The 21672-nt window shown below is 43.7% G+C and overlaps 1 protein-coding gene across 1 annotated transcript in view; it reads left to right on the top strand.

Annotated features, from left to right (window-relative positions):
• Nucleotides 1-6992: 6992 nt before the first annotated feature.
• PLCG2 (phospholipase C gamma 2) overlaps nucleotides 6993-21672 on the top strand; it is a 72412-nt gene continuing 57732 nt past the window's right edge. The window contains exons 1-2 of the mRNA XM_048516213.1: nucleotides 6993-7069; nucleotides 20160-20385. Of these exons, the coding sequence (XP_048372170.1) occupies nucleotides 20190-20385 (196 nt within the window). The 5' untranslated portion in view covers nucleotides 6993-7069; nucleotides 20160-20189. The remainder of the gene's footprint in view (nucleotides 7070-20159; nucleotides 20386-21672) is intronic.

A 21672-nucleotide genomic window follows, 5' to 3' on the forward strand; every position in this document is an offset into this window, starting at 1 on the left:
AAAAAAATCATTAAAGAGAGGACTTCTGAAGCCTCTAATGTATTACAATTCTCTTTCCTCTTCCATGGAACTCAGCAATCACCCTGTGAGGTAGGAGAGGCTGAAAGTGAAAACGATTGGTCCAAAGTCATTCGGAGTGCTTCCATGGCAGAGCAGGGGATTTGAACCGTAGTCTCCCAGAGTCCAGCGCTATAACCACTGGCTCTCAATGGTGTGTATAAGACTCACTGGCGCTCTGAATAATTTGCACAGCTCATATGTAACTTTAAAAATACAGTTATGCGATGTCTCTGAGCAAAACCTTTCTTTTGATTCTTATATTTTTTAGAAGAACAATTTCCATCCTCTGATGAATTATTCTCATTTCCCTGGTTCTGAGTTGTTCTTTAATCTGTGTTGTTTCTGTTACTTGCCTTTCAAATTATTTCTCTCTCTCTGATAAGGTAATTTAAGCACATTTATTGAAGATTTACAACAACGGTTCTCAGTTTTATTGTTTCTTCTTTTCCCAGTTGCTGATCGATTGTATTGCAATTTCACCATTTTGGTAAATTTGAACGCTGCTTTTTATCTTTTCTTTTCTTGAGATATTTTATTGCCTGTTCGTATTTTATGTGGAATGTTAATAAATTGCATGAAATCTCTTGATTGTTGTTTGTTGTTGATCATTTTATTTTTTGGGGTTTTTTTGTTATTTAGAAACGACTTATTTTTGTAAGCCTCTTTGGTTCCCTCCAGAGAGAAAAACAGCCTACAAAAATCTTCAAATAAACAAATTTGTGGGAAGAAGACTGTTTTTGTGTTTTCTTCTACTAAAAAATTAAACAAAGCATTTTCAACCATGGGTTTATTAAAATATGGTAGAGCTCTTTGGAAAGGGGGACAGCAGCTAATGAAAGCATCTGAAAATTCACTGATTTGTAGGGGAAGTCTTGCATTTTTCCAGATAGAGAAATATTGCACTGGAAGCGATTAGCAAGTGTGGTGCTTTCCAGACTGGGGATTGCCTGGGGGAACTGGTCAGCCATGTAAGGCATCTTCCACACTTACCACAATCAGAATCCTCCCTGCTATTTTTAAAATACCTCTTTTGCCTGTCCCCTCTTCCCCTCCATTTCTCTCCTTGCAACATGTGCTTCTTCCCAACTTCAGGCTACCCAGGCTACTGCTATAGGAGAGGAGGAGGAGGAGGAGGAGGAGGAGGAGAAGAGGAGGAGGAGGAGGAGGAGGAGTAGTTTGGATTTATATCCCCCTTTCTCTCCTGCAGGAGACTCAAAGGGGCTTACAATCTCCTTGCCCTTCCCCCCTCACAACAAACACCCTGTGAGGTAGGTGGGGCTGAGAGAAGTCAGAAGAACTGTGACTAGCCCAAGGTCAACCAGCTGGCGTGTGTGGGAGTGTACAGGCTAAACTGAATTCCCCAGATAAGCCTCCACAGCTCAGGTGGCAGAGCTGGGAATCAAACCCGGTTCCTCCAGATTACACGAGCTCTTAACCTCCTACGCCACTTGCCGAAGGAAGTGCAAGCCAAGTGCTAGTGAATGACAGCATTCTCTCCCCATTGGGTGTCTGTTTTAAGTAGAGGTGTAAACTATGGAGAGGGGCAGTGGGGCTCAAGCCCCTCCCCCCAGGATTTCCTAGTGAGGGCAATGCCCCACCTGGGCTCAGAGGTGTATCTAGGGAAAATTAAGCTTGGGGCAAAATCTTAGTTTTCCACCCCTAACCCTACCCCCCGGCTCCATTCCCTAGATATGCCTCTGGCCAAAGAATATATGACCCCATATGTCCCCTTGGGCGGTACGCCACTGCCTGGGCTGCCAGGTAGTATCATAAAGCTGCTCATGCTGACAGGTTCTCCAACTTAGCCAGCCCTGTTTTTCTTTGTAGCCACTTAGCAAGGTCATAGGGGTACAGGACTGATTTTGTTTTAGTAAAGATAAGGGAGGGAGGGAGCTTCAGTGGATAATACTGTCTGCGAAGACGCACCAGAGAAGAAAGCACTCAAAGATAAAAGATCAATCCGTCGAGTAATAGGGAGCCTCAGTAACTTGACAGAAGAATGTATTTCCTGTATCCTGCAACACAAACTCTGATGTAAATACAACTAGATTTGAGCCCATTAGCACTTTAGAGACTAACAAGATTTTTGGGGTATAAACTTTCCAGAGTCAAAGCTCTGTTCATTAGTAACTGATGAACATTGACTCTCAGAATCTTATGCTTCCCAAATCTTGTTGGTCTGTGAGGTGCTATCTGGCTGTTCTGCTACAGACCTACATGACTACCCACTGCAACTATCTGATGTAAATAATGGTTCAAGAAATTTATGAGTTGCCTTCAGAAATTTACACTATCATAAAGCAATCCCAAAAGGCAAAATAAAACTAAAAGATTTACTGGTGACAGGAAATAGGGTCTGTCCTTTCTAAATACAGACAATTTTTCAGATACATTTTGCATCTCTTCCTGCGGCTGCTAAGGAACCAGAAACAACATCAGATGAAGAACATTCACAGAACTGTGGAGAGGTCTAAAATCTTACCTCTGAAGAGCCTGTCAAACTTATGGAGATCAGCATCTATGACAATTTAGGCCACTTTCCTTCACTTCTTAATGGAGGAGAGAGAAGAATTGATGTATACATATCCTGGAGTCTGCCTCAAGGCATGGTTTATTGTCTTCATATGGAAATCAGACATTTTAAAGTGGTATGTATGGCATGGGATCGGGTTAGGATGAGTCTTGCATGTTTGTACTGGGCTCAGACAAATGTATGTTTGGGCCCAAGCAAATCTTCAAGCAGGTCTGTTCAACGTGTAATCTAAGTGCAGAGCATCACCTGTAAATCCAGAACACCACATCTGTCTCCTGCTCAAGATGCGAGGGGCTGTGATTCACTGGCAAAACATCTGCTTGACATGCAGGTGCAACTCTATATCTCTAGTTAAAAGGCTCAGGTACAGGTGATTACAAAGACCTATACCTGAGTCGCTGGAGAGCTGCAGCCAGTCTGAGTAGATGGAACCACCTTGGATCTTGACAGACCGGAGGGTCTGATTCAGTATAAGTTAGATTCATATATTTCAACTTTACCAAAAAAAGGCAGTTTTCAACATGAAACATGTGTTTCAAGACTACAAAAACAAGTAGCTTGCAGTGCAAAGGTGGAGTTCTACACCTGACCCCATGTGCTCTCTGAAATCAGGTATATTTTTGACCCCAGAGTAGATGCCAACTCAGCTACTCTGTTGTTCTGTAGTGTGGATTCTATGCTTTCACTATACATTAAAGCACAATTACCTAAAACAGTTCTCTTTCTCTCTCTTTTAAAAAGCAGGCAACGCCATGTTGAACAGACCTACACATTACGTTGAAAGGCACTTGAAGCCCTCCTCCTCAGCACAATTTTAACAGTGTTGGAAAAATAAGACACAGGAGCTGTACATTTATTTGTTGCTGTATTATGGGTTGCAAGATGCAATCATGAGCAACGCTCTCAAGATACAGATCGTACTTCCTGGTCCTACACACACCACAGGAACACCTTGAATCGACCTGGGATTTGACATTCCAAAGTCAAATTATTTCATAACTAGATATGAAAGTTTATGCTGCCATCGTGCCAGAGATCCGTCTAGCAGATCTTCAAAGAGCACAAACACTAATTTCTGTATAATTATTGTAAACAGAACATTTCCAACCAGAAATAATTAACACGCAACTATAACTTTTACAGCACTCTTTCGAATTGCGATGAGGTCAGTTGTGCAACCGTTCATTTCCCAAAAAGTTTGAGCAATGAATAATCCACAACAAAACCTTCACACTGCGCTCTTTTGTCTGTTGGGCCTCAAAGTTTGCCTCCCCCTGCTGTAGGCAGAAGGCAGGGGTGGACGAGAATATGCTGTCAATTCATGGAGCCACTTCTGCTTTGTTATCCAACAAGGAACGAGTTCTCGGGATGCAAAGGGCTGTGGACTAGAAATAAAACGTACAGAAGTAAGCATGGCCCAAGGCTAGCCTGATCTCATCAGATCTCGAAAACTAAGCAGGGTCTGCCTTGATTAGTACTTGAATGGGAGACCATCAAAGAAGTCCAGGGTTGCTACACAGAATCAGGCAATGGCAAACCACCTCAGTCTTGCCTTGAAAACACCATGGAGGGTCACCAGAAGTGGGCTGTGATTTGATGGCACTTTACACATGCACACAGCCCAAGTAAGAAGAAGAAGAGTTTGGATTTATATCCCCCCTTTCTCTCCTACAGGAGACTCAAAGGGGCTTACAATCACCTTGCCCTTCCCCCCTCACAACAAACACCCTGTGAGGTAGGTGGGGCTGAGAGAAGTCAGAAGAACTGTGACTAGCCCAAGGTCACCCAGCTGGCATGTGTGGGAGTGTACAGGCTAATCTGAATTCCCCAGATAAGCCTCCACAGCTCAGGCGGCAGAGCTGGGAATCAAACCCGGTTCCTCCAGATTAGATACACGAGCTCTTAACCTCCTACGCAGACAGTCTGAGTAGCCTGGAAGATTAACTGTGCCATACATAGGTTTGTTCAGTGTTCTATGATGGTTCAATGCACCATTACTGGTCCAAGACAAGTGTAAGGGATGCAGCCGTGTCCTTTAGTTTTCCCTTGTACACAGTAGGATGAATCCAACAGCCCTTCAAGGAGCATTCCTCTGTCCTGAGCAATCGTCCCCAAAGTTAAGTGGCTATTTTATTGGAGAAAGAGCCACTTAAATTGGCTTGAGGAAGGCCTCAAACTGTTCAGTGTAAAAAGATCCAACCCACTGAAAAAGTTCCAAAGATCCAACCCATTGCAAAAATCCAAAGATTCAATCCATAGATGTTTGTAGATGCTTTTTTTTTGTTCCCTAGAGAATGGAGAGTTTTGTTCTTTTTAACACAGTCTGGGAGCAGCGACTGAAGTTTATTTGAGATGACTGGTCAATTTGGTGCTTTTCCAAAATCCTTGACCAACTTCTGGATCTTTCTGTCCTTGGACCCAAAGTGGCTTTCACAAATGACTTTGTTCCAGAATAAAAATATGGCTGCAGCACAACAAACCACGATGAAGTGCAGGGGAATCCACGAGGATCCATGCTTTGCAACCACGTTTTTGCACCACTGTGGCATCACCACGCAGCGCATCCATGATTGTTGTGGTCAGTTCTGTGGCCAGGGACATGGCTGCCTGCAAAACTGGGGCAACAAACACGAAACGATTCTCTAATAGGAATAAACCGGCTTGACAGATGGGAGATTTTTTTATCAATGAAAAAGGCTTTACTTATAAGAACAGAGAATCTCAGATACAGGCTCTGGCTAACTCAACTGCGCTGAGTAAGAGAACATGCAGGGTTTTTTTTATCATACTTTGGGAGTACAACAAAGGGGAGACAATGCAAAGTATTTGGGAAACAAAAAACCCCACAGCGATTAAAAGACAATACGAGACACTCAGGAAACGATGAATGAATGCTGGCAAACTCTGGTGAGACCACGCTCCCAGCGAGAGCTTGCAGCGGCGGGATACTTGGAGCGGAGGAAATGTCCTTCCTCTGAGGTGTAAACCATTGAGGATGACTGTGGTGGGGCTGACACCTAACGCCTAGGGGTCCCGCCACAGCAGATCATTGAGGTGGAGTCCCGGGAAACAGAGGCAAAGGCAGCTGGCAGTCCGATCTTCCGGGGTGTGAGTTGCAGGAGGATCCAATCAAAGAATCCAGCACCCTTTGCATGAGTTCATGTGTCCTTTGTGTCGCGGGTCCAGGATCGATGCTGGGACAAAGGAGGCAGCTGCCAGGAGTATGCAAAAGAGGAAAACGCCCAGCCTGCCGTATCCTGAGTGTCCTTAAGAAACTGACATGATCTGTAAACTACAAGAACCGACCTAACAGAAATTGACCTGTCTAAATAAAAGACATAAAACCTGTAATCGTAAAATAAAAATCTGTTTTATCTGTATTTCGCGGCTTACAACATGACCTGTGATGTGATGTGATGTGATGGTGGTTTTGGAGTGATTTCGTTCAAAATCATGAGGATCTGTGAGAATCTGTGCTTTCGATCCATGATTTTATGCTGCTGCTGCTGCTGCTGAGCCACCAACTGTTGGATCCACGTTTTTTATAGTGCATTCCAGTCCTGACTTCCACATGTGATTTCATACTGGTTTGGGAGGCTGGGGGGAGTTCTCCATTAAAAATGGAGGATCCATGAGGATCCGTGTAGATCCACCTTTTCCCAGATTGTCCTCAGTATCCTGGTGGTTTTATTTTGTTTCAACGTAAAAATCATCTGAATTCAAGAGGATCCATGCCTCGAATCCATGTTTTTATGTTGCTGCAGTGCCCCAGAATGTTGGATCCATGTTTTGTATAGTCCATCCCACAGTCCTGACTGCCACATGTGATTCGTTACTGGTTTGGATGGATCTCCTTAGGAAGCGGAGGATCCATGAGGATCCGCCTTTTACCTTTCCCCCAGATTTACGCCGGCTACCGTGCCACATGAGAGAATCTCATTAGAAAACCGGTTTGTGTTTCATAGGTGACAACCGGGCTTTTGACCCTGAGGATCCTGAAAAGTGAAGGTGACTTCAGGTGTCTTTAGGCTGTCAGTGTGGAATCGACTCGTTTCAACCAGCCCTTGGGGAAGAGAGAGCAGACGTCACGAGACAGCGGCCACGGCCACCTCTTGTGGCCGCGAGTTCCGCAAGCCGCGCCCATTCTCAAAAGCAATGTAAGCCCAAAGTTGATTCAGGAGCACACGAAGCAGCCACCGGCTCGCCTGCCTCTGCCTCGGCTTCCTCCTCGCGCCCTGCTGGGCCGCCGAGTGGCTGGGCCGCGTCACGTGACTCCCCGCCCGACCCTCCTCCTCCTCGCTTGGACTCGAGAAGCAGAAGCGGGTGCCATCCAGAGGCTGGCGAGCGCCGACAGAGGCAGGCGGAGGGCGGGCGAGGAAGACGATCGGGGCGGGTGGGCTCAGCTGCCGACCCCCGGGCGAGGAAAGGCGACGCGAGACCCACAACTGCCACCCTTGGAGGGCTGAGGCGCAGCAGGTGAGGCGCCAGAGCGAGTGAACGACCGACCCAGCAGGGCTGTTGTTAGGAGCGGAAGGATTTCTGGCCGCGGCTCAGAGCCCTTGGTCCCCTCCTCTCTCTTTCTCCTCCTGTCTCCTTTCCCCTCCAGCCTCATGCCTGCTCAAGGGTGAGCGGCCCTTTCAGCCACTGCTTGCAAGTGGCACCTGCAGCCCTGCGCAGGGAGGCGTCGCCGCTCTGCACATGCTCTGGGGCACCACCACGTGTACTCCGCTCTCTGCCTTGCCAGTCGTCACTGGTTCGTTGCCTTTTCCTAGTTCTGCATCATGTTTCCCCGCCGAATGCACGTCCCAGGAATAATTGAAGGAAGGGTGGGGATGTTTTGGGTGACAGGGATCTTGTGCTAGCGGCCCCTTCCTCTGCAGATCGAGTCAGACAGAGAGGGAACGGCCACTCTGCACATGATCTGGCCTGCATTGTAATGCAGCCCCAGCAGAATGGCCTAGACTGTCCTAATGTCTTCCCTCCAGGTGCTCATCCAAGAAGTATATTTCTTAAAAAGCCCGGAGGTCGGATTTTGCCCTGCCCAGTTCTATCCAGGGAGCGGGAGAATGGCTGCTCAGCCTTTGTCCTGGAGCACATTTTAATACCTCTATTTCTGTCAGCAGGTTGTCATGGCTAATTACTCTTTCTTAATATTAACCTTAAACAACCATAGTTTCCCTCCAGATGCACATCCAAGAACTCATTACAAAAATCCCAGGGTGCTGGGTTAAATTTTATCTGGAAGAGTCACGCCCCCCTGTCCAATATTAGCCCAGGAATCTGTTTGATCTGCCTCAGAAGATCGGGGGGGGGGGGGGGCACCAAACTGTTCCTGCGTACCCAGGTTTGTTTTTTTTTTTTTAAGTTAAGAGGCTGATTTTTAAAACATTTTTACACACACACCCCTCCAAATATGTGAAACTGCTTGGTGTTCTGTGTTGTTGTATTCTTTGCTATGTTTTTGAATACTGCATTTTGATAATGTTGGTGTTCTATGTTTTTATTATGTTTGTAAGGTGCCTCGGGCAGATTCCCTGGAGAGGCGGCATAAAAATTTCCACATAATTCAATAAATAAGATTCTCTGCTTTCTCTTTGCTTTCCCTCATGTTCCAAAGAGACGGTGGTGACTCTTCCTCTTCTTTACAACTTGCCCCAGTAGTCAGTGAGTTAAATAAATGGGTACTGGAGTACGCCTGGAAATCCCTCAAAGTATGCCTGAAAACCCCTCCCATGGCTGAAATCCCAGTCAGGGGCTGAAGAAATCACTGTCCCAAAAGCAGGCTATGAGTACATCACATCTTGATATTTTTTTGTTCTGATTTTCAGCTTTCAAGAGTGCAAGCTCCCTTTGCCAGATACAATATTGTTATTTTTTTAAGTGCCAGGGATCAAATCTTTCCCCTTTCTGAGGGAAGTTTATGGTCTCTTATAGGAAACTGCAGCTCTGTACATGTTCTATGACATTCTTTTTAAATGCTTCCATCCATCCTTAAGCAAGTTGCAGTTGTTTCAAATAATTTTCTTTCTTACTCCCCTCTTCCCTTCCCAGTGGTAAGCTAACTTTTTTTAGTCCTAACGTTAACATGCAAGGAAGTGCTCCCCATTTTCATCCCAAAATGCACTATGCAGGGGGTTGAGGGAGATGAACGCTCTGCCTATGATCTCTATATTATGAGATCTTATTCATATAGATATATACATATATACCCCATTTTCCTTTCCAGTGGGGATCCAAAGTGTTTTGCAGCAAACTTCCTTCCTCCTTTTTCTCCTCACAGCAACTCTGCAAAGCACATGAGACAGACAGACAGAGAGACACACACACACACACACACACAGAGTAACTCACTGGCCAGTCCAAGGTCACCCAACACTCAGCATGGGGGTTTGAGCATGGGTCCCCCAGTTCCTACTCAAGACTTTCACAACTGATCTTCTGATATGGCCTTATTTTTAGGCGCCTTCACTTTCCAGGGTGCGACAATGTGTTCTGCAGCTTTTCTAGGGGAGGCCCACCTTGCTTCTATATTTCGAGCAAGCTCATTGCTTAGTTTAAAACTTATTTGCTCAATCATTTGAATCTTGTCGCTGCTTAACTTTGTTAATTTTCAATGTCTGAATGTTTGAGCATGTTGTAAAGTGCCTCCAGAGCAATGGGAACAGCAAGGCAGTAAAAACGTTTTCAAATAAATAAAATTTCCCTGTAAGCTTTGCTCTGGACCGGTCAGAATGACAGAGGCTCTGTCTTTGCTCTGCTGGTAGCTGTGAAAAAGAGGGAAGGAAACCAGCCGCTGGCCCCTATCTTCCCCTAAGCCTTTTTAACAGTAGGGTGGGGGATGGCTTACAACAGTGCCAATTTAGGAGTGAAGGGGAGGGGGGGGGGAAGTGAAATGGTGTGAACATAGAAGTTGGCCCTTTCTTCAGTGATCGTGGTAAAAACGTGTAGGTGCATATTGCAGCGTTCCAGCATATTAATATTTTGTGTATATTGCCACTGTTTGTGAGCCTGTCTGGATAGCACTCAGAAATGCGAGGTGCCAGCCAACCAAACTCTCTGGCTGCATTCAGAAGTCCAATTAAGTGCCGATGTGCACGAAAATACCTTTCTCCTCCCTTCCTCGTGTGGAGCACAGTGAAGAATTGTTGGGCTGAAACAGACTGGGATTGCCTATTCGCTACAGAGGCAGGCACTTAGCTGAATTAGTTTTTTAAAACAAACAAACAAACAAATCAGGATTATTTGCTTGGATTAAACCATTGTTTGCAATCCTGGCTAACTGGGACAAAACAAACGCTGAACCGTTCTCTGAGTTAGAAGGAAGGAGAGGCGTATGCATGAGAATCAGCATGGTGTAGGGGTTCTAGTGATGGGCCAGGATCTGAGTTCGAATCCCCATTCTGCCATGGAAGCTTGCTGGGAGAACTTGGACTGTACTTCTAACCTAATCAACTTACGTGGAAGATGTAAGCTGTTTTGAGTCCCAGTTGAGGAGAAAGGAGGGCCATATATGAAATAAATAAATGGGTATGACGAAAAGCCATATTCAGGCAAATCTGGTCCCAGTTGGAACTTCTTCTGATGTCTGAATGCAGCCCCTGAATGCAGCCCCTGGGTGTGTTTTGGAGAAGGCTGTTTTGTCAAGCAAGGAGAATCTCATACAGTAGAAGAGTTCTTAGACCTTCTTGCCTCGTATTCAGTCATCTCTGCAGGAGTGCTCCTGGGTAAAGACATTAAGGAATTGTCACATTTTTCTGCAGTAATTGCCATATGCATTTTGTGTACAAAAGCTGTATAGCTATTCAAATCCCAACTGTCTGACTTGGGCTGCTAGTGTGGTGCTGCTTCTTAAAACACAGAAATATTTCCTGCTATATGTGCAGCAGCTGTAATTCATCTGTACTTGCATGCTTTGATGCAACAGCAATTTTCCGTTTTCTGGCAGGTTGAGATTCCTGAATTCTGTTGTGATAGTTGTGAGCAATAAAACTTTCTAAAGCTTTTGCACTTTCTATACTGTTATGTTAGTTCCAGCTAGCTGAGGACGTCCAATTTTATTTTCTGTGTCCCAGTTTTTGAAAAACAACGGTACTTTTAGTGTTCTTGCTAGGTGCCCCCCGCTCAGGAATTTTCTTCCTCTTAAGGTTTATGTACGTCCAGTTTGCTGAAGATGCTGAAAGATTTTCTAAAAAAATATTTGGATGCATATTTAAGTAGCTAGACTTAAGCAGAAGTGTTACTGTCATGTACGTTTTTAAAGTTAAAACTGTATGCATACTTTATAATTGATGCATTTTATAAGATTGTGGATCATACTATGACTGATTCATGGGCAGGACAGATTAACAGGTCAGATAAAAAAGTAATATGTTTTAGGATCATTTTTTGTGTTTACAATGTAGAACTTTATGGTGTAGAGCAGTTTCCTCATTCCAAGTTAAAAGCAAAGCTGAAATTTCCTATAACCCAACAGTTGTCCAACTCGTGGCCCTCCAGATGTTATGGACTACAGTTCCCATCATCCCCTGCCGATGATGGGAACTGTAGTCCATAACATCTGGAGGGCTGTGAGTTTGACACCTGTAACAAAGTAAGAGTTCAGTTTCACTTTGAAGGCTAACAAATCTTATGCTAGAATACATTTGGTTAGTCTTTAAAGTGCTCCTGGGCTCCTGTTTTGTTTTGGTTACAGAAGCTGTTCCATTTGGAGGTAGGTAGTAGCTTATTCATAAAACGTTTTTGTTTGACATTGAATATATTGAACTAGAAAGAGCACATCATGACAACCAAGATCTCTGCAACAAACTGAAGTCCATGTAATATCTTTGTTGGAATCGGCTGCAATAATTCAGATCGCCAGAACTTTTTGTCAGGCTAGATTCTTGCTTGCAGAGTATTGAATCATTATAGCTGAACCCCATAAAGGGATTTTGTGGATTATGATTTATTTTGGATTTTAGTGTTGGTTTCGGGCCAGTATGCCTGAAAACAGCTTTTATTGAGCAAGAGCACCTGTCTTATTGAATAAAGGGGGATGACCCAAGATATTGATGTTTTCTATCTTTTTTTCTATTTAATTTGGAGAGGGCCTTAGAACAATGGTACCTCACTGAACACTGCACAAAGGCAGTGCATGCTCACCAAAAGAGGTGCATGCTCACCAAAATAACAAGACTTCTGCAGGTTTTAATGCAGGTTTTTCTCGAAGTTAAATGATGAAGGAAACCTGCACTGCCACTTCTCGTAAAGTTGAATTAATTTCACAACTTTTGACTTGTATTTTTCCCCCCCATTATATCATTTTTTTCACGTATCCCCAAATGTTCTGGCATGTACCCCAGGGGACCTATACCCCAGGCTGGGAGCCACTGGACTAAAGGAAAAACCAGCCACTCCAATGAGCCTGTAGAACTGCTACTGCAGCATCCAATCACCTTTGGGAAGAGGTGTGAGAAGGAAAAGTTGGTTTCTGCCTCTGGAAGAGAGCAGGGACAGCTTAGGTCTGGCTCAGGAAAAAGAGCAGAGTGAAGGGTAGATCTGCCTGATAATGTGGAACAGCAGGTTAGCTCTATCTCTGGGAAATAACATAGCTTGATTGTTGGGCCTGTCTCTGGTGATGAGCAGACCTTGTACAATTTACAGTGCAATCCAAAGGGGAGGGTGTGTGTGAAACGGCTGAGGAGGCAGCTTGACCCCTGTGCTGGTATAAATGCCTCGCAAATGTAAGGGGCATTTACACTAACACCGGGGCGCTTATGTTGGTGGTGGGGAGTTGCACGGCAGTGCAACACCCAGGAGCCAACATAGTCATGGTGCCAGTGCTCTGCCAGTGCAGGAGTCTGTGGCAGCACTTGAGGGGCTGTTCCCAGGGTTTGAGTCAGCTTTTGTTGCTTCCTTTTGGCCCGAGAGCATCCCCATTTGCTGGTGCACGCTTAGCTGGCATAAAGGTAGGCACAGTCCTTTGGGCTGGGTAGACATTGAGGAAGCATCTCTTTTGGAGGGAATCTCAGGAGGTGGCACAGCTGCTCCGTCACGTGCCTCGTTACAACTACCCCTCCTGTAGGATTTCACTGCCCGTCTGACTCTGGGGAAAGGGCAGTCTGGAGTGGGTGGAATCCTGTGTGTGAGAGAGGATCCAACCTAGTGTCTAGTCAAGAAATATCTTTTTGTGCCTGAAAGCATTGTAGAAAAGTCTACCTGGAAACTTGTGCTGCTTGTTTGTTCCTGTAAAACCAACCTGTAAATAAATAAATCTTCTTAGACTCAAGGTGGCTTACAGACTCCTTTCCCTTCCTCTCCCCACAACAGAAACCTTGTGAGGTAGGTGCGGCTGAGAGAATTCCGAAGAACTGTGACTAGCCCAAGGTCACCTGCAGGAATGTAGGAGTGTGGAAACACATCTGGTTCACCAGATAACCCTCTATCACTCAGGTGGAGGAGTGGGGAATCAAACCCGTTCTCCAGATTAGAATCCACCTGCTCTTAACCACTACACCACGCTGGCTCTCGAATAAAGCTGAAATTAATATCAGAATAAATGTGGAATTTGTTACATATTTCGATTGTACATGCATTGACTGTAATATGAGAACCACTCAATGCACATACAAAGAACAGTCAACAGATCATATGGGTATTCACTGTAGCTTGGCAGCTACTGATGGAATCCTGGAGCTACTGGAACACCTGGACCTTGAATCTGGCAATCAAGTTTGGCCCTCTCCAAGTGGCTGCTTATTAAGGGGCAGACTGGGCATTGTCTCTCAGTGTTCTGTGTTGGGCAACTTGACTTGAGAGGTCGTTTCATTCTTTTATCTAAAGGAGTTTTTTCTTAAATTGTAGGAACTGCCTTGCGCGGCCTGGGACCCTCGTACCTACGGGACCGTCTTGCCCCATATGTCCCAAATCGGTCTCTGCGCTCAGCAGAGGCAAATTTACTGGTGATCCCTGGCCCCTCAATGATGCGGCTGGTCTCCACCTGGGCCAGAGCCTTTACAGCTCTGGCCCCTGCCTGGTGGAACGCTCTACCTCCAGCTACGCGGGCCCTGCGGGATCTTAATGAATTTCGCAGGGCCTGAAGACGGAGCTGTTCCACCGGGCCTTTGGGGAGCCTGGCCGCTGATGCCCCCCCCCCTTTCTAAAATCTGTGGACCCTGCCGTTCCCCCCCCCTCTTCTTTCCTCCCCCCCTCTTTTCTTAGGGGACTATGAGTAGGACGCCATCGGTAATTTTGATAGATGCTGCATTTTAATGGGGGTCGATTTTAACATATAGAGCCATATTTAATAACTATTTAAATATTTGATTTTATTTGTGCTCTATCTATTTGTTTGTTCGCCGCCTTGAGCCCTTTGGGGGAGGGCGGTTTATAAATAATAATAATAATAATAATAATAATAATAATAATAATAATAATAATAATAATAATAATAATAATTACACCATGGCTTCCCTCCAAAACCATCAACACCTACACCAAAGAAACCCACCCTTTTCACTTGTTCAAACTAAATTGATCCGTGCTTTGAACATTTAGCATGTGTTCAGTTACATCGTTCTGTCTTCCTCTTGGTGTAAGCAGGCACACGTATAAGCTGCCTGGTTAACTTGGACAGACTAAGGCAAGGAGATTGTTGGATGACTCAGTGGATGGTTTCTCAAAACCCCTCCTGTCATTATCTAGGTGACGCTCTCCCTGGTATCCCTGTCTTTCCAGGTTCCAATGCAAATTAGTGGGGTGTAGTAGTAGTCAAAGCTGGTGCAGCATTGCTGTGCCAAGTCAGTGCCTATTAGATTAGCTCCTATTAGATCTGTCACTTTCGTACTAAACAGTGAAGGGTTTTTGAAGAAGTTGGAAGGAGGGAGGCAATAACAGCCAGGTCAACAGACGGACACAAGTAGTGGGCTTCTTTAGCCTGTTTTCTTCTACCTCTGCCCTACCCTTTCGGAGCAGTGTGCTTCTTATAGCTGCTCACTTTCCAGCTGCGGTCCTTAATTTTACTGCCTCTTTCGCAGTGGCCATTTGGACTGTCTATTAGTTTATGCCGGATTTTCTCTTCTGCTGTTCCGTTTATTCGGTGTCTGCTACCTAGAGCAGTGATGGCGAACCTATGGCACGGGTGCCAGAGGTGGCACTCGGAGGCCTCTCTGTGGGCACGTGCACACAGAGTTCGTCATGTGGGGGGGGGGGGCAGAAAATCACACAAACACCCCACACACAAATCTAGGCTGGCCTGGGCCACTGAGCATGACGTGCACCGCGGTGAGCAGGGAGGACTTGGCTGGCGGGCCTGGTGCCTGTGCTCTGAGTGGCTGCTGCCCGAGGGGGGCGGGACAGAGGAGGCAATGATGCCAGAGAGGCACAGAGCGGTGCGCGCAGGACTTGCTGGAGGCTAGAGCAGGCTGGCCCCTGCTCGAGTGGGTGGGGCGGAGGAAGAAGGAGCCAACCGTTTTTTTCTAAACTAAAACCTCAGCATTCAGGTTAAATTGCTGCGTTGGCACTTTGCGATAAATAAGTGGAGTTTGGGTTGCAATTTGGGCACTCGGTCTTAAAAAGGTTCGCCATCACTGACCTAGAGCATGATCATCGCTCCCTTCAGAGGTTGGGTAGATTTTTTTGGGGTGTGGCATTCAAATGAGATGATTTTATTTTATTTTATTTATTTATTTTCGATTTATTATACCGCCCCATCCCCGTAGGGAATGTGGAAGCTACAACTTTGAAGGGGAACATTTACTGTGAAGAAAGCTTGTTCGGGAACGAATGTTTACAGTTTGGCCTGCTGGGCAAATATTTCATCTGTGGTCTTGATTTGTGAAATGATAATCCTGCTCCTGGGCCTCTCTGCAAGTTGCAGTGCCCTTGCATGCATCCTGTCTGGGCTTGCCACAAGGACTTGCAAGTTCTGTCCTTAGGGGACTTTTTTGGACAGGGAACAGGGTGTCCTGGGAGAACAGACTTGACTCCTTTGCCCAGTGCCCGTTTTCCATTTTTTAAACAGCCTGAGGGAGCTGATTGCTCCTTTAGGGAAAGTTGCATTCATGCATATAAGTTTCCTCAAGAGGGCAAAAATGGGTTCTCCAGGACTGTTTCAGGTTGAGAAAATGATGCTAGAAAGAAAGCCAAAACCTCTTCCCTCCATTCACCACAGTTTCAATCCAGATTGGTTCCTGCACATTTGGGAATTCAGTTCTGGGCATGAACCCTGCAAGCCCTGTCTGATGGAAAGGCCTCGTGAAGGGCCTAGGAATGAAGCAAGGAGAACGTAACACATAGTTATGCTCTCCACATTATTTTAAGCATTCCTACTGATAATATAGAATTATGGCTGTGGAGAGGGTTGTGGTTTGATTCATGATTCCCATCCCTAATCCACACACCAGACAGGAAGGTGGGAACTCCAATACCAAAATATTTGGTCTCTGTGTTTTGTTAAAATGGCAAAATATTTCCGAGAAAACAGTATATTTCCAAAAATGTCTTTAAATATCTGGGCAGTTGTGTTAACCACAGAAAATGGGAGTGGGAATTTGGCTGAAAAAGAGGGCTATGGAAAAGAAAGAAGTCGCTTGAGAGTCAGGTTGTTAACAAGGGAACTGAAATAATTTGCTGGTAATAAAGATAACGAGCAAAAAGGACAAAAAGAAGGAGGAAAGGAGATGCTGTGGTTTGTGGTTGGAGTAACTTTTGACTTCTTCCAGTTATTTCTGCTCACCTGTTATTTTAAGTGGAGGGGGAGGATTCCAGTAGTGTAATAATAACTTCTTCCTGTTACTTCTCATGAATGATCATGTGCTGTATGAGAGCCAACTGAATGGGGTGGAGAAAAGACCACAGCTTAGACCAAACTACATGTCGTGTGTAGTTCTATGATCCTTTTATTTCTTCTTGTTTATTCTTACTGTGCTCCTGCTGCAAATGGGACAGTCTGGTATGGTGAGTGAGGCCAGTTTAACCATGACCCTCTTTGTAGCCCTCACAAATTGCTTTGGCCTCCTGTTTAGAAGAAGAAGAGTTTGGATGTATATCCCCCCTTTCTCTCCTGCAAGGAGTCTCAAAGGGGCCTATAAACTCCTTTCCCTTCCCCCACTCACAACAAACACCCTGTGAGGTAGGTGTCGCTGAGAGAAGTCAGAAGAACTGTGACTAGGCCAAAGTCACCCAGCTGGTGTGTGTTGGAGTGCACAGGCTAATCTGAATTCCTCCACAGCTCAAGCGGCAGAGTGTTTAGGAAAACATTTTGTGTACCTGTAAGGATTTTCCGGCTGGACCCAAACTATCTTAAGGTGGTTAATTTTCAAGATGGAAATGCAAAGGGTTAGATCTCTTCCCTTCCCCCTGGTTAGTACTACTATAGTAGTTTTGTACAAAACAGAAATATCCCAGGGCTAGGAAAGATCTGTACTTGAAACCTTGGAGAGCCACCGCCAATCAGAGGAGGCAATGTTAGTCTTGTGGTCTGACCTGATGAATCTTACTACTTGGACATGAAGTTTCATGTCCAGGGATGCAGAACTGCCTTAAGCAGGGAAACGGAGAGTTTATAAGCTTGACATTCGATTTTGATCCTCACTGGTGTCTGTTGCAAAATAAGTTTTTTGAAAACTGGGGAATTTTACGTAGGCTCTAAAGTGGGTGGTCAAATTTGTTGATTGCCAAGCATTTTTTAATTTCTTATTTTAAAAGTATAGTTTATTCAGAACAGAAAAAAAGATAACATAAAACATACAATTACTTTCATTTTACATAGGCTCATTCCACACATGCAGAATAATGCACTTTCAAACTGCCTTCAGTGCTCTTTGAAGCTGTGCAGAATAGCAAAATCCACTAGCAAACGGTTGTGAAAGTGGTTTTAAAACGCATTATTTTGCGTGTGCGGAAGGGGCCATAGTGTTTACAACTATCAGAAATAGTATTTCTAAATAGTTATACCATTTTAACTACCTAGAAGATATCTGACTTGCAAATTTTACCATCTTCTTTCATCTACTTTTTACAATTTCAAACTTATCTGTTTTGTTTAAATAATCAATTCTTTTTCTGAGAAGAACAGAAAAAGAAAAAAAGAAAATTCCTTTACCTGAATTTTCCCTGATTTATTGTTTCTACAACAGAAAGATTGCCAAACGTTTTTCATTGTCTGCTGAACACATCACATTAATGACACTGCCATCTAAAACTGCTAGCTTTGTTTAGCCTCAGATTTGTTTTAACTATTTCATTGGCACCTTGCTTAGAGTTTGATGCATCTTCAGGATGTTAACGGTACATGAGCATTTTCTAAAAATATTACCTAATTGGACGTCACTTTGAAGTGGAAGGTTAGACTAGTCCAGCCATAGAATAGATGTCACATTGACATTCAGTTCCTCATTATATTAAAAATCTTCTCAGGTTTGTTGTTCACAAATGACTTGTTTCAATATTACAGCATCATTCCTCTTAAAAATAAAACCTTTCCCTTGGTTAAAGTCTACAACTGAGCAAAAAAAAAAAGGGGGAGAGTGGTTTTCAGTGTCCAAAACTTTAGGAACTAAGAAAGAAGTAGTCTAATGTTTATGATATAATGTTTCTTTCAGTGATCTTTGGCATTTATAATCTTACCCACAAACAGATAATGCAGTGAAACTCTGTTTTAAACTGATCTCACCTCTTGCCTAATAAACTGACCTAGATTTGACCCAGAATACTAACTCCTAAAATCTTCTGGATTAACTAGTTGATGAATTGAGCAGCAGGTTATCCTAGTAAAAGCCTCTTTTACTAAGAGCAGCAGTGGCGTAGGAGGTTAAGAGCTCATGTATCTAATCTGGAGGAACCGGGTTTGATTCCCAGCTCTGCCGCCTGAGCTGTGGAGGCTTATCTGGGGAATTCAGATTAGCCTGTACACTCCCACACATGCCAGCTGGGTGACCTTGGGCTAGTCACAGCTTCTCAGAGCTCTCTCAGCCCCACCTACCTCAAAGGGTATTTGTTGTGAGGGGGGAAGGGCAAGGAGATTGTAAGTCCCTTTGAGTCTCCTGCAGGAGAGAAAGGGGGGGTATAAATCCAAACTCTTCTTCTTCTTTACATTTTCTTCATGTATTTCAGTTGCAGGTATTCTCTGCAGCCTTTTTCTTTCCTACTGAAGAAAACTGTTGGCAGGGTGTAGTTTTGGTTGAGGTGTTCTGGCTAGTTCTTTCTTGTTAAGAGTCTAGAAAGCGAAGCAGGGTCAACTCTGGTTAGTACTTGGGATGAAGACCACCAAGAAACACTGGGACTTCTCTCTAGAGGAAAGCAGTACTGTAGCTCATCTTTGACTTGAAAATTCAATTTTCCTGAGGTTGCAATGAGTCCATTGTGACTTGATGGCACACAATTATTAATATTTAGCTACGTATTAAAGCTATGATCCTTTCCACAGATTGCTGGACAAATTACTTGGTGATGTTTATTTTCTTTTGCTCTAAAAACTAATTGCACTATTTAAATTTGTTGTTTGAGTTGGAACAGTTTGACAGGGGAGCCCAAAGCAGAAATACACCCTTCTAAGTTAAGGAAAACCTATTATATATATATAATAGGTTTATATATATATAATAGGTTTTCCTTAACTTATAATTATATATATATAATTATTCTGTTACAGGAATAATTCATTAAGATTTTATTGAAAAGCTAATGTTATATTCTGGGAAATCAAGTGAATTCTCTCCCATGCATGGGAAATAAAGAGTTCATCCTGTACGTTCCCCGACACATATTTATTAAATGTAACAAATTTTCCTTTTCAAAGTTTGCTTGAATTGTATGCCCCCCTCCTTGGGGGAGGTCAAAGTGTTTGGTTGGGAGTAATTATTACTGGTAAGTAGAAGCATTACAAAAAACAGTGGGGTCTTCCTGTCTCATGAGATTACTGGAGGGAAAAAAAATTAAACATGTAGGAAGTTCGTTATGTGCTCAAAGCTGTCCACAGCAGTGAGAACCACAATTGTTTCTTTGAAACAACCACTGTACCTGACTGTGCTTTTGCAAGATTTGTAACTTTAGGAATGTCCCCAGCAAGGTGGCTAGCCATGCTTGCTTTTCACAATCAGAAGACGTTTTCTGGATGTACTTGGGGCCCTGCACTGTTTGTATTGTGAAGTACCATCGTTCGCTTATGTTGTGATCATCTCGCTGACTGTGGTAGTGAAGAAGAGCAGCCATTTCAAAAGCAGAAATTGAGCCCACAATTTTATAAAAGAGATGTAGGGATTGAAATTGATGGGTGATTCTGTCTGGAGTAGGTGCAAGGAAACTTGATTTGCATAATATGCCATTGGTAGTTCTTTTGAGTATTCAGAGCATGTTTGTTTTTATTTAAAACATATCCTGCCTTATCTCTTCAGATTCAGGGCAGCTAATACAGCTTACATCGCAACACCAGGTTGCTTGCGAGGACACAAAACTCATTTTTGACTTGAAACGTAACATAACCGTGTAATTAGCAAGATTTTAAAATTGCATAGATTAGAAATATACGGAACTTTTGATTTAAATGATGTAGCTTTGTGTTTTCTCTCTCTCTTTTATCTCCTTTCAGTCCGCTGAACGCTTGTTGCTTGCATTCAAAATGTCCAAGAAAAACAACGACTATGGAGCGCTGCCCGAATATGAGAAGAGTCAGATCAAAAGGACCCTGGAGCTGGGCACCGTCATGACAATTTACAGCTTGAAGAAGAGTAGTCCGGAGAGAAGGACAATTCAAGTCATCATGGAAACCAGGCAGGTAGCCTGGAGTAAGACAGCTGACAAGATTGAAGGGTTCTGTGAGTATTTCCTTGGAGGCATCACTGCAAACTGTTGACTTTCTCAATCTCTTAGTATATCTTAAACACAATTTTGTTTCTGTGGATGCCTTTGTGCTGGTGGATAATATTATTGAATATTCATGCGCATCGGGTGTGGAGGTATGCAGGCCTGGAAAAAAAGGATTTAACCCCCCACCTCGGGGAGGACTTTTTTTCACTTTTTCTAGGGGAAAAGAGGTGCTGCCTTTAAGCTTTCATTGGCCATTGGCCCACCCCCTTCATCAAATACACTAAAGTGGTCACATTCATTCATTCATTCATTCATTCATTCATTCATTCATTCATTCATTCATTCATTCATTCATTCATTCATTCATTCATTCATTCTATCTATCTATCTATCTATCTATCTATCTATCTATCTATCTATCTATCTATCTATCTATCTATCTATCTATCTATCTATCTATCTATCTATCTATCTATCTATCTATCTATCTATCTATCTATCTATCTATCTATCTATCTATCTATCTATCTATCTATCTATCTATCTATCTATCTATCTATCTATCTATCTATCTATCTATCTATCTATCTATCGTTTAGATTTGTAGACTGCCCCATCCCCTAGGGCCGTGGTGGTGAACCTTTGGCACTCCAGATGTTATGGACTACAATTCCCATCAGCCCCTGCCAGCATGGCCCATTGTAGGGGCTGATGGGAATTGTAGTCCATAACATCTGGAGTGCCAAAGGTTCGCCACCACTGCCCTAGGGGCTCTGGGCAGTGTACAACAACATCAACATATATCCAGTTTATAACAAAATAAACAATTATTACATGTATTAAAATCCATTAAAACCATTAAAACAGCGGTCAATACAATAATAACAGGTGTCTCATAACCCAATTTATTAAAAAGCCTCCCCAAAAGGAGGGAATGGCCGGACTCCTCCTTAGGAGGGTAGATGGGACTGCATACAGAGAGATGGAAGAAAGTGAGGCTAAGCTCAAGGTAGTTCAAGAGACAATAGCTGAGGCCTATGCCTTAATTCTCTTCAGAGAATTTGTTGGGGGTAAATTAGTACCATTGAGGCTATCTCAAAGCTAATGTTACTGAATTAAATCTTTCCTTAGCTAGCCGCGTTTCTGTTTCAGAACAAGGAATTAACTGTTTAAAAAGTGACAGTTCCTTCTTTATGGAAAGTGCACATTTGTGTAGCTGATGACCTTAAAAATAAGCCTTTCATCTAATGAGCGCTACTCATTTGAATAATCAGTTGATGTCTTTATTGAAATAG

The sequence above is a fragment of the Sphaerodactylus townsendi genome, linkage group LG14 (genome assembly GCF_021028975.2).
Source record: "Sphaerodactylus townsendi isolate TG3544 linkage group LG14, MPM_Stown_v2.3, whole genome shotgun sequence".
Lineage (NCBI taxonomy): Eukaryota > Metazoa > Chordata > Lepidosauria > Squamata > Sphaerodactylidae > Sphaerodactylus > Sphaerodactylus townsendi.